Source organism: Pogona vitticeps, chromosome 4 (genome assembly GCF_051106095.1).
Source record: "Pogona vitticeps strain Pit_001003342236 chromosome 4, PviZW2.1, whole genome shotgun sequence".
NCBI classification, from domain to species: domain Eukaryota; kingdom Metazoa; phylum Chordata; class Lepidosauria; order Squamata; family Agamidae; genus Pogona; species Pogona vitticeps.
In genome coordinates, this window is record NC_135786.1 from 51,866,654 (window position 1) to 51,880,687 (window position 14,034).

The 14,034-nt window shown below is 43.7% G+C and overlaps 1 protein-coding gene across 1 annotated transcript in view; it reads right to left on the bottom strand.

Annotated features, from left to right (window-relative positions):
- Position 1: 1 nt before the first annotated feature.
- PRICKLE4 (prickle planar cell polarity protein 4) overlaps positions 2-14,034 on the bottom strand; it is a 31,791-nt gene continuing 17,758 nt past the window's right edge. Inside the window, exons 3-9 of the mRNA XM_072997373.2 lie at positions 12,178-12,346; positions 11,174-11,275; positions 7,544-7,681; positions 6,687-6,890; positions 5,315-5,501; positions 3,300-3,623; positions 2-2,810 (exon numbers count right to left, since the gene is read on the bottom strand). Of these exons, the coding sequence (XP_072853474.2) occupies positions 2,248-2,810; positions 3,300-3,623; positions 5,315-5,501; positions 6,687-6,890; positions 7,544-7,681; positions 11,174-11,275; positions 12,178-12,330 (1,671 nt within the window). The 5' untranslated portion in view covers positions 12,331-12,346 and the 3' untranslated portion in view covers positions 2-2,247. The remainder of the gene's footprint in view (positions 2,811-3,299; positions 3,624-5,314; positions 5,502-6,686; positions 6,891-7,543; positions 7,682-11,173; positions 11,276-12,177; positions 12,347-14,034) is intronic.

Below are 14,034 nucleotides of genomic sequence, written 5' to 3' on the forward strand. Positions count from 1 at the left end.
ATATTTTGGAGCTTTTATTTGAAAGTGTACTTCCCTGTACTATTACTGCTCACTCAGCTCCAAGTAAATCTGCTTACCATTCTTTTAGTATCCTGTTTAGGGATATTAAGTCAATTCAAATAAGATAGAGTTAATTTTTTTTTTGTATCTTTGTGCCTTTTGAATATGTACGAGTTAGGAGGTTGCTGGGCAAGGATCACAGGAACCTGCTCAATTTATGCAGAATGTGGAAGGGCTACAATCTGATGCCTTCATCTCACGTTCTTCGTGTCAAAAACTGGTAACCTGTTGCCCTCCAGATCTTTGGACTATGTAGTTCCTGACAACTGACAGTCCTGGTAGAGGCTGATGGGATGTGCATCCAAAATAACAAAGTCACCAGGTCTCTGCCCCACTCTATGCTGTATCTCGATTTTGCTTCAATAGTCATGCTGAAGAATGTCTTGTGACATCACCGTACCCACAGAGCCTTGCCTCGTTTCCTCTATAGGTGAGGCCTCCATAAGTAAACAGCAACTCATGCATAAATCTCCCCTTTCAGAATTTCTACCTTTGGCACAGACACTGGGCAATGAACAGAAGGTGTTTGCTGCTCTGTTACAAATGTATGCAGGAGAAGCAAAAGGGCAACTTCTGCTGATCACTGTGCCTGCTATTGAGCTTGGCTATCAGTAGTCATGGAACCAATGAAAATGTTGTGGTTAACCTCCCTGGCAACTTAAGCTCCCTACCTTCCCCAACCAATCACTATGCTAACCTGCTAAGGGAAAGCTTTAGAACTGTGCGTGTCCACACATGGATGTTTGGGAAGGTTATGGGAGAAACTGGCACTACCTTGCATAAGGCTTTAGTGGGATCAGATTATTGGCTGAAACCCTGGTGTGCACCTCCACCTGGGCAGCAGCAGATTGCCAATGATTAGGCTTCCCTTTGTGTTTTCAGGGTGTGCACGGCTTGCACACAGTGCGACAAAACCATGCTTACCACAGAATTGCAAAAATAAGTCTTTGATGGGCAGCAATCTGCTCCTGCTCCCATCATTCCTGTTCCTCATTCAGACCCTGTCGATCAGGATTTTAGCCACTGTTTGTCTGCCAACTAACTTTTGTCTAATATGTATTTGTGGTTACCATTTAGAGAAAAGTCATTTATTTAATGCTTGAAGCAAAGAGGTTACTGCTTATAAGAACTGCTGGATAGCTCAGTGGTTTAGAAATCTGGCTGCGGAGCCAGAAGTTGGGATTCGAATTCCTCACTTGATAGAGGATGGGCTCAATGATCCATAGAGTCCCTTCCAGAGCTGCAGTTGTAAGATTATTAAATCAACTTTAGCCAGTGATTTGTTCAAAGCAGAAGTCACTCGGTGCCATTTAACCTATTCCTGTATGCTCTCAAGACTGTGTTAATCTTTCCCAAGATCTTAATTTCTTGGTATGTGAACAGAACATTTAATGACTAGACTGATTTTAAAAATTATTCATCTATCACAGACTGATGCATATAAATAAGCAGTACATTTAGATTTTTAGGATCATGAATGTAGTTGTCAGGACTTTGTAATTGCCCCCAGTATCTCCTGCTGCTCACGAAATATCCCCAGAGCTGTCAGCAGGGAGCAGCACAGAAGAATTAACCACAGATTGAACTGGAGAACACAGGCCATTGTTAATGAAAATGCTGGCTCCACAGAAAGGTTTCCAAGGCGGATTCCAAAGCCATTTAAAGCAGCCCCTGTCTCTACCTCTGTTTTTCCACTCAGTGAAAATACTGGCTGCAGTGCAGAAAGTGGGCATGCTGATCACCCTCTCCATTTGTGTGAGAAATATGTGTAGATACGTGCACACACCCAGAAACCTTTCCATCCTTAACTTGTTCTACCTGTTTTTTTAAATGCCATTATCAACTGGGGCACTACAGAAAGTGAAGCATGGTGGTATGGGCAGCAAGCTTGCCTGGAAACAAACTTACACATTTTTAAAAAAAGTCAAAGCTACAGAAGTAGAGGAGACAATTTCCCTAATCTCCAAAACATACGACCTATGGAAATGCAAACTCTGTATCTTCTGTTGGCAGTCATGCTCCTCAAGGTTGTTCTGAGTTAGCTAGCCTTGTCTTTCATTTGCATTCATAAGCAGATGATTTTCCATTCGTCTTCTCCATTACAATGTGTTATATAAAGTGTCTGCTTGTGACTCCTCCTTTCTGTCTGTCTTACACTATCCAAGAACCTAGGAAAGTAACTCCATGCTAGGCTATGCTACAGTGCTTACCGCTTGCCCTTGCTCTGGCTGCCCACCCTGTTCCTTTGCCCTGTGTCATCTGCTCCATGTCAGGGAGAGCAACACGTCGGGCCCCAGGCTTTGGAATCGGTTTCCCAAAAAAGAAGCCTTCTGGCTCAGAGTCCGAATCTGAAGAGGATGAGCATGTGGGGCACCAAGTGTCACATTGATCTATTGTTGTTTCCTGTCCATCAGGGATGCCCTTGTATGGGCTCTCTGGTAAGTCCACAGTTAATACTGATCCAAGAGGCACTATAGAGAGACTACTTCCACACTGATGATCTCCAATCCCTTGCCAAGGCGCCTGTGGGAGAGCAGATCCTAAGATGTTGCTCTCCTTCTCACTGCTCCCAGCTGTTGCCAAAAGATGGAGGGTGGAAGTTCCCATCTCCCTACGTGGTGAATCAGTTGACGACTCAAATCCATCAGGCTCTTGGGAGACCATACTGATTCTAGAAACGACTCCTGCCTCCTCTTGACCACCAAATTCAGGAGATAATGATGAATCCCCAAGTGGATGAAGACTTCCAACTGTTGAAAAACAATAGAAAAAGCATATGAAATCATTCTGAAGACCCTGACTACTGAAAAGAGGGTGCACTGCAATTGGGAAGGTCGCTCATTGGGTGACCTTGGACCTATCCCTCTCAGCCTGAACTACCCCAGGGCTTATTGTCGTGGTTATGAAGGGAGCCATCTATGTGACTCTTAGGTCATTAGAGGAAAAGTAGCAGATAAATGTACCTAACAAATAGCAAGAAGCAGCAGCAGCAGCAGCCTTCACTTGCCTCGCTCTGTCCTTCTGTGTAGTGACAGCGACTGGAAGAAAGGCAAGTGAACATGCAGTGGAAAGGAAAAGGACCCATTCTGGGAGGAGAGGGTATACTGAATGTATCTTGCCCAGGCACCTGCCCCCCAAAATCAATCAGCAGTTTTGCTGCACCCTTTCCTTGATTTGGCTCAACTGACTGGGCACCTGGTTGATCCCTGCTTCCAGAGGCTGATCACCAAAGACATTACCATCTGCATCCACCATTTCCTTATAGGCATCACTGTTGTTTCTTGCTCCATCAGCAGAACAGCCTGGGCTCCTCTTTCTAGTTCTAGAGATGGGCGTGGAGTCAGGAGACGGGGCAGAGATAAAAGCAGAGTCGGAGGAATCTGAGCCAGCGGAAGACAAAGCCAATTCCTTCTCCAAGCTGCAGGCCTCACTGCAGAAGAGGAGGCCGTTTCGAATGGTGACCAGCTGGCCTAGCAATGCTTTTTGGCAAAGGCTGCAGCAGAAGCAGGAGGGTTTGGCATGCCAGTGCTGACCTTGAAGGGTGGCCTGCTCGCTGTCAACTCCTGTGGGAAGAGAACAAAACCGGACAAGAGTTTTGCCTTATGCAATGGGAATGTAGAACATAGTTGCTGGAGTGTCCTGGCACATTTAGGAATGGGATGTGCCCAGATATATTCTGCACAAAAAAAGGGGGAAAGGCTATTATAGCAGAAAGAAAAGAAAATCCTTAACTATAAAAATCAAACATAGATGTTCCTTGTACTGCTCCCCAGTATGACCATAACAATATCATCCGTGTGGCCTCACAACCAAATCACCCTAACTTCCGCTGAAGCAGCCTGTAGACATGGTGCTCTTGATATATTTTTATACCGTATTTGCCGGCGTACAAGACGACTGGGTGTATAAGATGACCCCCCCAACATTTCCACTCAAAATATAGAGTGGATGGCTCTGCTGCGGCGCCAGCGGCAGCTGCCCAGGGCTCTGCCCGGGACTGCCCTGGAAGTTCATGGCCGGGAATGAGGAGGGCGAGGAGGAGAGGAAGTGGCCGGGTGAGCGGCAGCAGCAGAGGAGGAGGAGGAAGAGGAGGAGGAGGGGAAAAAGCTCTCCGGCGGCGGGCAGGCGAACAGGCAGCTGGCTCAGCTGCGCGGGGCGGCATGCAGCCCGGCGATGGGCTCTGGCCGCTCAGGCATGGCCGGCTCTGCTTCCCTCCCTCCATCCGGACTGACCGCCTGCCTACCCGCCTGCCTTCCTCCCCGGCCGGCGCGGCCCCACGTCACTCACTCAACGGCGGCGGCTCCTTCCTGGCCCAACTGAAGTGCACCCGGCGTAGAAGACGACCCCCCCCCACTTGGAGGCATGTTTTTTTGGCCAAAAAGTCATCTTATACGCCAGCAAATACGGTAAGTGGAAAATCCTGCTGGTCAGTGGTTGAGCACATGCTCTGTGTGCAAAAGATCCTAGGTCTGATCCTGGCATCTCCAGGAAATGCTGGTAATGGGGAAGTGAAAAAAATTCTTGTTGCATTCCTCCTAATCCCATTTATGCATTTTCTTACCATGATCCATTCAAATCAAGTTTCAAGACTTTTGGGTTTTTTCTCCTTCTTAGGAAGTACCTCTGTATGTCATTAGAATCTTTTCCCAATATTTGCATTCTTTACACTTTCCCCCATTCTCTAAAATATGTTTGTATGTTTTTTTCTCTCAAAGGAATATATTTTAATTCCCAATGCTGGGAGGAGGTGAACATAGCATTAAAATAGGAACAGTAAATATGAGATAGATTGATTCAATAAAGGAAGCCATGGTATTGAGTTTGCAAGACCTAAGCAGGACTGTTAACAGTAGGAGCTTTTGGAGGTGACTTAAAAGCACATTAAAAAAACAATAATTTATTGGTCTCTGTGAGAAAAATGAAAAAAGGTAATCTGATGCATGCAGCTTTCTCCCAATGACAGGAAAACAAAAGATATGTCCCATTTTTTTGTTAATTAATTTGGAAACTACAGCTTTGATGAATTCATTCTTAAAACTGATAAATACAAATCCTTGGGAACTTCTGGAAGTATGATCAGCCAGTATGGGGACAAGGTGTTTTTCAGAGTTCAACGAGGTGGCTCACAATGGCTAGCCTGGGCAAAGCTGTCCATCTCTGCTTTAATTACCATTTAGCTAGACTGAATGAATGGTCTCAGTGCAAGGTAATTCTCTATGCGCTGTATGAGATTGCAGAAGTACTTGAGACCTACCAATAATCTCTCCACAAGCTTGACAGATGTCTGCATAAAGACTCTCAAAGCAAGCACAGCAGCAAGGCTGGCCACCCTTCATGACATATCGCTGTGCGCCCAGGGGCAAGTCACACTCCAGGCAACAGAAGTGCTCTTCATGCCAGCGCAAGCCTTCTGCCTCCATGCACTCTGATGTGAAGATCAGCTGAAGAGACAGAGAGAATGTATGGCCTATTATTTCCACACACAAGATTATTAAAACGGGAGAAGGCAGAGCTGTACTCACCTGGCTCCTAATCAAATAATACAATTCACACAAACCTTCACTGCACTGATTTGGATTTTGTTTGGATAGAAACGTTTTGGCTTTGAGGAGAGTATGTGGGCTTGGCCTCCACCTCTTGCTGTGCCTGAGCCCAGCGTCCTGCAACCCCACACAACAGGCAGCCTCCCTCCCACGTGGGGCCTGCTCTGGATTGCAGCCTCAGCATGTTCTGCACACAATGTGCACAACTTTTCCTCTTCTCTGGCCATATGCAGAGTGCCTCAAAAATCAGCTTTAGGCTTCCCTTGCCTCATCCCTCCCTCATTAACTAGACTTCCTTTTCATTGTTATGTTGTTTGTTTACCTAAATATTGTTCACTTATTTACTGTTCCCGAGATTACCTTAGTGAGTCAGTCTTCTTTATGTCATATTTCATTGTTCATGTTGTGTGACCTATTTAGGTGGGAGGTAACAGAGAGGGAGGGAGGAGGGGGGCACTATTATATTTTTTTGCCCAGGTGCACCAGAGTCTTGAATTGGCCCTGAGTGGAGATCCCAGCTTTGTGGTCTATACCAGTGGTTCTTAACCTTGGGCTACTCAGGTGTTTTTGGACTGCAACTCCCAGAAGCCTTCACCACCAGCTGTGCTGTCTGGGGTTTCTGGGAGTTGCACTTCAAAAACACATGAGTAACCCAAGGTTAAGAACCACTGGTCTATACTAGGAACCAACCAGAATTGTGACTGGGCCATCCCTCTTGTAGCCTAAGAGATCAAGATTTCTGCTTCAAGGTATGCCACATACAGCTATGTAAATAGTGGTTTTCTGCTATGCCTCAAGCAAATCTATAAGTACTCTGCCATAAAAAATAATTAAGTTTATCTGATAAAAACAGAGCCTGTAAAATTTGTATATTTAATTCTTGCATTCTTTTCTTGTACTTTGCTTCTTCTATCTGTGACATCAATCAAGAAAGTATGTAAAAGTGCTATTGCTTAATTGCCAAGAATCTTTATTGAGACTCTGTAAGACTTCTGAGATTGCATCATTTCCTACACGCACAAGATGTTTGATTAGAAGAACAGAAGCATCATTATTCCTACCAGTGTTTGAGGATATAATTACCTGATCACATGATGCACAGCGTGGACGGAAAAACTCTGCATGGTGACGACCACAGTAGATCTTCCCATGCCGATGAAAATAAATCTGATCTACTAGAGGCTCACGGCAGGTGTGACAAACAAAACAAGCAGGATGCCAGCAACATTGTTCTCCCAGGAGAGATGCAAATACTCCCTGTTCACCTTCACTCATCATCTTACCACACTGAAAATCAAGCAGACAGAATAACATCATCATCATCATCATCTTGGAACTGCAGAATTGGAAGGGATCATATGGAGTAGACGTTGTCTAGAGGGGCGGGGTAGAAATCGAATAAATCAAATAAAATAAATGGATCACTGAGTCCACCCCCTGTCCAAGAGGCATAGTGAAGAATTGAACTCCCAATCTCTGGGTCTGCAGCCACATGTCCAAACCCCTGAGCTATCCAGTAGTTTCATATCTTCATCTAAGGTGCAGTCACCTGCTAAAACACCTGCAATTATGTTGTCTGTGGTCTTTTTTTAAAAAAATTATGTCCAAGCAATTCAAATTCTGCACAAAGAAAGATGCATTCTATGCAATGATGATGATGATTAAAAATATGGTATTTTGCCAGACTTTCAAGTGGAAACTAGTTAAAACAATACATTATTTTAGAGGTACTGGTTTCTTTTTTAAAAAGGTGGTTTCTTAACTTTTCCCACTGCACTTTCTCTGTTCTTTCTTTAAAATTTGAGGATTTAAGCATCAGCTTTTAAACTGTAACATGCTTTTTCCAACGTTAATGCAACCGAACTCTCACAGCAAGCAATAAAAGCAAAGGTGCTATCACAGAACATTAGTGTCCAATATCAAGGGTAAGGATGGCTCACCTTTTTGCATGAGCACCCATGAGTTGTAGGGACCACCGGGCACATGGCTCCCTGTCCCAGGGATTCTTGACGCCTCCGTGCAGCAAAGGTTCGCAACTGTTCCCTTTCTTCTTCCCCAATGGATGAGCAGTATCTTTCCTTCAATAAAAAAACAGAACATGGTAACAAGACCCACAAGAGTGTTTAGAATGATGAATGCAGACACAGGCCATAGGAAGTTATCCTCAAGTAATTAGCAAATAACTTTAGAAATTTCACAGTAATTTTTTTGAAAAAATATTTGCCATCTGGGGTAAATGCTATCCAAATGTTGACTATAAAATAGCCAAATAAAATATGAACAGGGCAATCAATATATGTATATAGTATTTTACTAACCAATTATCTCATACTATGTTAAATTACAACAGGAAACCATGATACAGTGGTGCCTCGACTTAAGAACTTAATTGGTTCAAGAACTCTGGTTGTAACTCGAAATGGTCATAAGTCGAACCACCATTTCCCATAGGAATGCACTGAAATGTAATTAATCTGTTCCGGCCGAAGGGAAAAAAAGAAAAGAAAAGCAAACAAACCATGCAAGACCCATTGGAAATGCAAAAAAGCAAAGCAGAAAGCAAACAAACCATGTAAGACCCTTTGGAAATGCAAAAAAAGCAAAGCAGAAAGCAAACAAACCGTGCAAGACCCATTGGAAATGCAAAAAAGCAAAGCAGAAAGCAAACAAACCATGCAAGACCCACTGGAAATGCAAAAAAGCAAAGCAGAGAGCAAACTAACCAACCATGTAAGACCCTTCGGAAATGGAAAAAAAGCAAAGCAAAAAGCAAACAAACCCCACAAGACCCATCGGAAATGGGGGGGGGGGAGCCAAAAAGCAAACAAACCCTGCAAGACCCGTCAGAAATGGGGAACCCCTCCAAAAAAGCAAACAAACCCCACAAGACCCATCGGAATTGGGGGGGAAACCAAACCAAAAAACAAACAAACCCTGCAAGAGCCATCACAGCATAGAAACATAATCCCACCACCCAGCCCAAAACCACGCTGCAAAACCCACCCAGAACAGTTTTTAAAAAGTAGAAAGAAGCACCTTACCTTACCAGGCAGTCCGAAGCCTCCTGTGGGTAAAAGAGCTACAAAGAAGCAACCTCTTTGCCTACCAACAGTTAGCAATTTGAATTCCCCGCCTTTTCCCTGCCTTTTTCTGGTTGTAACTTGAAGCTCATCCGCAAGTCGAAGCAAAATTTTGCGTCTGGAGCTGGTTGTAGCTCGAAATGGTCATATGTCAGGATGTTCGTAAGTCAAGGCACTACTGTACTATGCACCAGTGAAAAATCCTCTTTTTCTCTGTTGCCATATTCTTAGTTCTTTGTCCCTAACAAGGCAATCCTGTGTGTGTCTACTCAGAAGAAAATACCACTCTATTCAGTGGAATTTATTCCCAAGCAATCGTATGTAGGGTTCCATTCCACTGAATGCTTGACTACACAGCCCATTTGGAGCAGGCTGGTGTGAGCTAAATAGGGTTGGAGATCCCATATGCCATATGGTGCAATCATATCCACATAGCATAGTGACCCTATCGAGTCCACCTCCTTTAAGAAAAGCTGTTAAGAAATGCTTTTTAAAAAAACAAACACACATCAGGGCAGAACAAAATTGAAGGCTTCCTCCCAGAAATGGGAAGAGGCAGGAGACAGCAAAGAGGGGAATTTCCTTTCCCCCCTCTTTTTTATACCTTTTCTTATCTTAACAGGATGCTCATGTAGTCACCCTCTATTCTTCTCTTCCTACCCTCACAGTTGTCCTTAAATGATTCACCTCTGCTTGCCCTCTCATTAGAGAAGCAGCAATTAAAACTAGTGGGCTAGAAAATTAAATGTTTGGTTGCAAAAGGAAATTCACTGAGGGAGTGGAGGTGGAGGATAGGGACAAGTTCCTTTTGAATTTCACAGAGATTGGGAGGGATAAACTGTTCTGCAAATGTCACTTTGGTCACTGTTTCAGACCGGAACATCATATAGTTTTGAAATAGTAATGAGAGGCTGGAGAGTTTCCAGAATTGTTGAAGATGCCCCCTGTCCCTGGCGGAGCAAATTGGCTTTCCAGGGTGCAAAGAACACACACCCCTCCAGCCTTTTCCTGTTTCTGGGAAGAAGCATTCCTTTTTCTCTCTCTTAAAGGTACAGTACATCAGTGCTACCTAATTGGTTAAAACAATTGCTTCCAAAGAGTGGCCCTTAACAGGGATTCAGAAATTGGGGGAGGGGGTCTAGGAAGGATGTGGGGTGGTCTGGCTTGTTCTAAAAAATATGTCATCTGATTGCTGGCAAAAGGGGTAGACCAGCCTGTCCCCACAGTGGACCAAACAGCAGGCTAAGTGCCCATGTAGTCACCCTCTAATTTCCCTTAATGCCATGCAGTATTTTTGAGTATCACATGTGCAAGATTTGTACAAAAGTGAAGGCATTACACAAGTATTGCTGTCTTCTACCCTGGCAGCATGAAGGGGATACTCTGCCCACCATCAATGGGAACTTTACACTTCTGCATCCAGGACTGTTATTGCTAAGGAGACAGAACAGAAGTTCCACCCTGGCTTCCTGATTGAATGATGTGCCCTCAGCCTTCCAAGACAGCATCTATAGAGTGTTTGGCACCGTGGATCTAGTAAAAGTCATCAGAGCCACAAAATTGCCAAGGGGACAAACAGGGCCATAATTAGGGTGGGGCATCCAGGGCTTTGCCCCAGAGTGCCAAATCTGCAGGGCACACTCCTTCCTTGGCCACCCATAGTGAAGGCATCCTCAGGCAGACTTCCAGGATTGGCCAAGCAGCTTAGTCTACTGCCACAGGGGGGGAAAGTGGTAGACAAGGCCTCTGGGCTAGACAGAGAAAGTCAGCTTATGTGTTTATATTATACGCCAAACAAATATGTATATATAGTGTGTTTATATCTCACACATTCACTTTTCTCTTGATATCTCTGACAGTGCTGCTGATTCCCTGTGCAGGTGGGAAGATGGTGGCAAGGTGTTCAGTGCTGTAATTACTTTTTTTTCTTCACATCTTGAATTATGAAGTTGACTTGAGGGTACATTTTGGGCTGCTTGCCCCAGGTGACAAAATTGCTCATTATAGCTTTGGTAACAAACAGTTTTGAAGAGATGGGAGGAAGAAGTGCACAATATCTTTAAATTTCTGAATGCTTAATGTTATAATTGAAGTAAACAGCAAGGGACCAAATTATTTAATTTCTTTTATTTCCCGATTTACTTTAAAAAGCAGAAGTCTGTTGTTCTGCCATGCATATGTATTCTGTGGCATAACCATGGAGTTTTATGACTAGGACTCCAATTTCAATCAAGGTATTTTGCGTCTCAGTACAAATAATAATAAACACCCTGCCAAAACCTCTGAGAGACAAAAGCAGCATTCGTAATTTCATTAGTGCATTTTTTAAAAACAGAGTGGCCAGCTTTTCTGACTTGAAAAAAAAAGAAAAATGTTAGCAGCCTTTTTAAGTAAGGCATGCACAAGGCAAGTTGCCTTAGTGAACAGGAAGAGCAGCTTTGCTATAGACCCAGGAAGGCTCAGCTTAAATGGGAGGTTTAGGAACCTTACATCACAGTCTTGTGGGGGCAGCTGCTGGAGGAGAGTTCTGATGCGTAGCTGGTTCTGAATGGCAGCAGGGGCTGCATCTGATGAGCAAACGTCTGGTGACACCTGCATAGGTGAACAAGGGGGAAAAAGCAGAGGTAGACCTGATAAGCATGAGGAGCAATGGCTGCTTGCACTGCTATTTTCTCCCCTTCCCCCCTTGACAGACCTGGTTGAGGAACAAAATGTGGGAAGTGATGAACCCCTACAGAATGCTCAAAGACAAATGACAGGGACCTGGGAGAACAAACAACTGGGGGAGGGGGTTGGCTTAGCATTCATCTGCATTAGTATCTGTTTGTGGCAGGGGTGCGTATGTTGCAGCTCTCCAGATACTAGACTGCAACTCTTATCATCCCTCACTGCTGGCTAGGCTAGCAAAGCCTGATGAAAGTTACAATCCAGCACCATCTGGAGGGGCACCAATTGTCTACCCCAGATTTACAGCATAGAAACCTGAAAGCAGGTTTGGTCTGACATATATGTCATATGGTCAAACAGCCACATGCAGAATGAGGTTTGCCCAACCAATTCAGTCTGTCCCCAGTTCAAGCCCTTCTTGTTCCTCCTGACAACAGCAAGACATCTGGCAATGTATTTGCTGCCTCAGGTACTAGAAAACCAAAACCACCCAAATCTATTACCACCACTGCTTGCACAGATCCTGCTATGACACACCTCTTACTTTTCTCCCTGCAATCAGAATCTCAGCAATGGGAGGAAGTAGAGGCATGTCATAGCAGGCAATCACTTAACAGAACTGGCTGGTTTTGATTTCTAGATCCACAGGGCAGCAAAAGCATTGACTGCAGTCTTGCTGCTATTGGCATTTACTGGCAATAGAGGGGTAAAATCAAGCTCCCACAAAATAAAGATCCTGCAGCTCTTCCAGAAGAATCCCTGCAACATTAAGAGATTCCTCCCACAAATATATTAGAAGAATTGAAAGAAGAGGTCTTGCTACCTACCTCTGGTGGGCGAATCTCTGTGGCTGGTCGCAAATAATCTTCCAGGGCGCAGCCAGAGTCACTGTCTGAAGAGGAAGCAGGCAGAAAGGTGCCCAAAGTGATACTGCATGGAGCCTTCTCTTTCTGGCACCAGCTAGGACTTGATTGGGACATCCGCAGAAAGAAGGTGCTGGGGAGGAAAGGGAGTCTGTGGGTGATTTAAGGCAAGGATATATGATGGGATGAACACGAGTTGCTCACCCACATTTTGCAGACAGCACTGACAATGTGACTACCATTTTCTGCACAGTCCCACATACTATCACACACACCCATTTTATCTTGTATTATGGAAAAATCACTAAGAAAACATCCAAAAGAGTAGTACAAAGCAGGGGTGTGTGGGCTACACCATGGCATGATGTACTGTGTTTCTTAGTGGTGTTAGCAAGAAAATGGAGGGAGGGAGAGAGAGAGAGAGAGAGAGAGAGAGAGAGAGAGAGAAAGAGAAAGAAAGAAAGAAAGAAAGAAAGAAAGAAAGAAAGAAAGAAAGAAAGAAAGAAAGAAAGAAAGAAAGAAAGAAAGAAAGAAAGAAAGAAAGAAAGAAAGCCAAATTAGACATTAAGGAAATTAGTTCATTTTCTCTGTCACAATGGGATAATAAGGCCATGTTTACCTTTTAATGAGCAATCACAATACAATAGCGGCCCTTGGCCAGATCGGGAGTATAAAAATGAAACAAACAGATATGCTAAACAGAAGATACAAAGTATGAGTAACACATAATTTGCCATGTGGCTGACCAAAAACATGCTACCAGTAAGTGCAAAGTCATATTTGACACTCATCAAGTAATATTAAAAAGCTTATGTTTGGAAGCAACTCATAAGAAGAAAACCTTACAGGCTCCCTAAACACTCTCAGGAAAACAATATTTCTGCTTATCTAGTTCAATCATTTGTACACTTAGCAACAACATCACCAAGGCACATATGACCATCAATACTTTAAGACAAGCTTTTGTTTTATAGAGAGAACTGGATAAGCATTATAAGCATGTTGCTAGGCTCAGAATTTGCCACATTCAGAGGGAACACTGAGCTGTTTTCCAGAGGTGATACAGATTTTTATTCGTGTGGAGTTTTTTAAACCAAAATGGAGCATAATATTTTTGCCCCAATTTATTCTTTTAGTGTTCTTTCAAAGTCTAAACATGACCTTATTCTACAGGTAAAGCACATACTGGGAGCTGTATCAAACATCAAGATCAACAACTTCTGTCCTAACTTGTACAGTTAAGGTGTCTAGGTTTCTGTTCCTCCTAAATTTTGTTATCTTGAAAGCATCACTGTTGCACTGTTATTAGCCCCTTGCAAAACTTGATATCCCCCACTTAATATATACTAAGACCAGCAAATCTATAGTTAGCAACATGTGAACCTAAATCTCCCAGATCCAAATTTAATATTCCCCTTATTGTAATGTGATTGATAACTATTACACACGTATCTACTTTGAATCCAAAAGAAAAACCACAGTTCACTGACAGACCACATGCAGTATCTTACATGCAAAAGATACCAAGTTCAGTCCCTTGTATCTCCAGCTAGGTTAAGGAAAGAATCTTCCCTGAAACTCTGAAGAGTTGCTGCCAGTTAGAGTCAGCAATATTGGGCTAGACAGAGTGGAGTCCAACTGATTATAAGCTCACTTCCTATGTTCCTGTGTGTATGATGGCCACCTTACCCATATCAGTACATAGTAGTATGTACTTGGTCTAACTGGACCTCCAGGTATTTTTATCCTACTTCTCATGTTCAAAAGAACCTATGTCAACTTGCCCACCCACAGTCCTCCCACCAAGAGTCTCTCTGATGA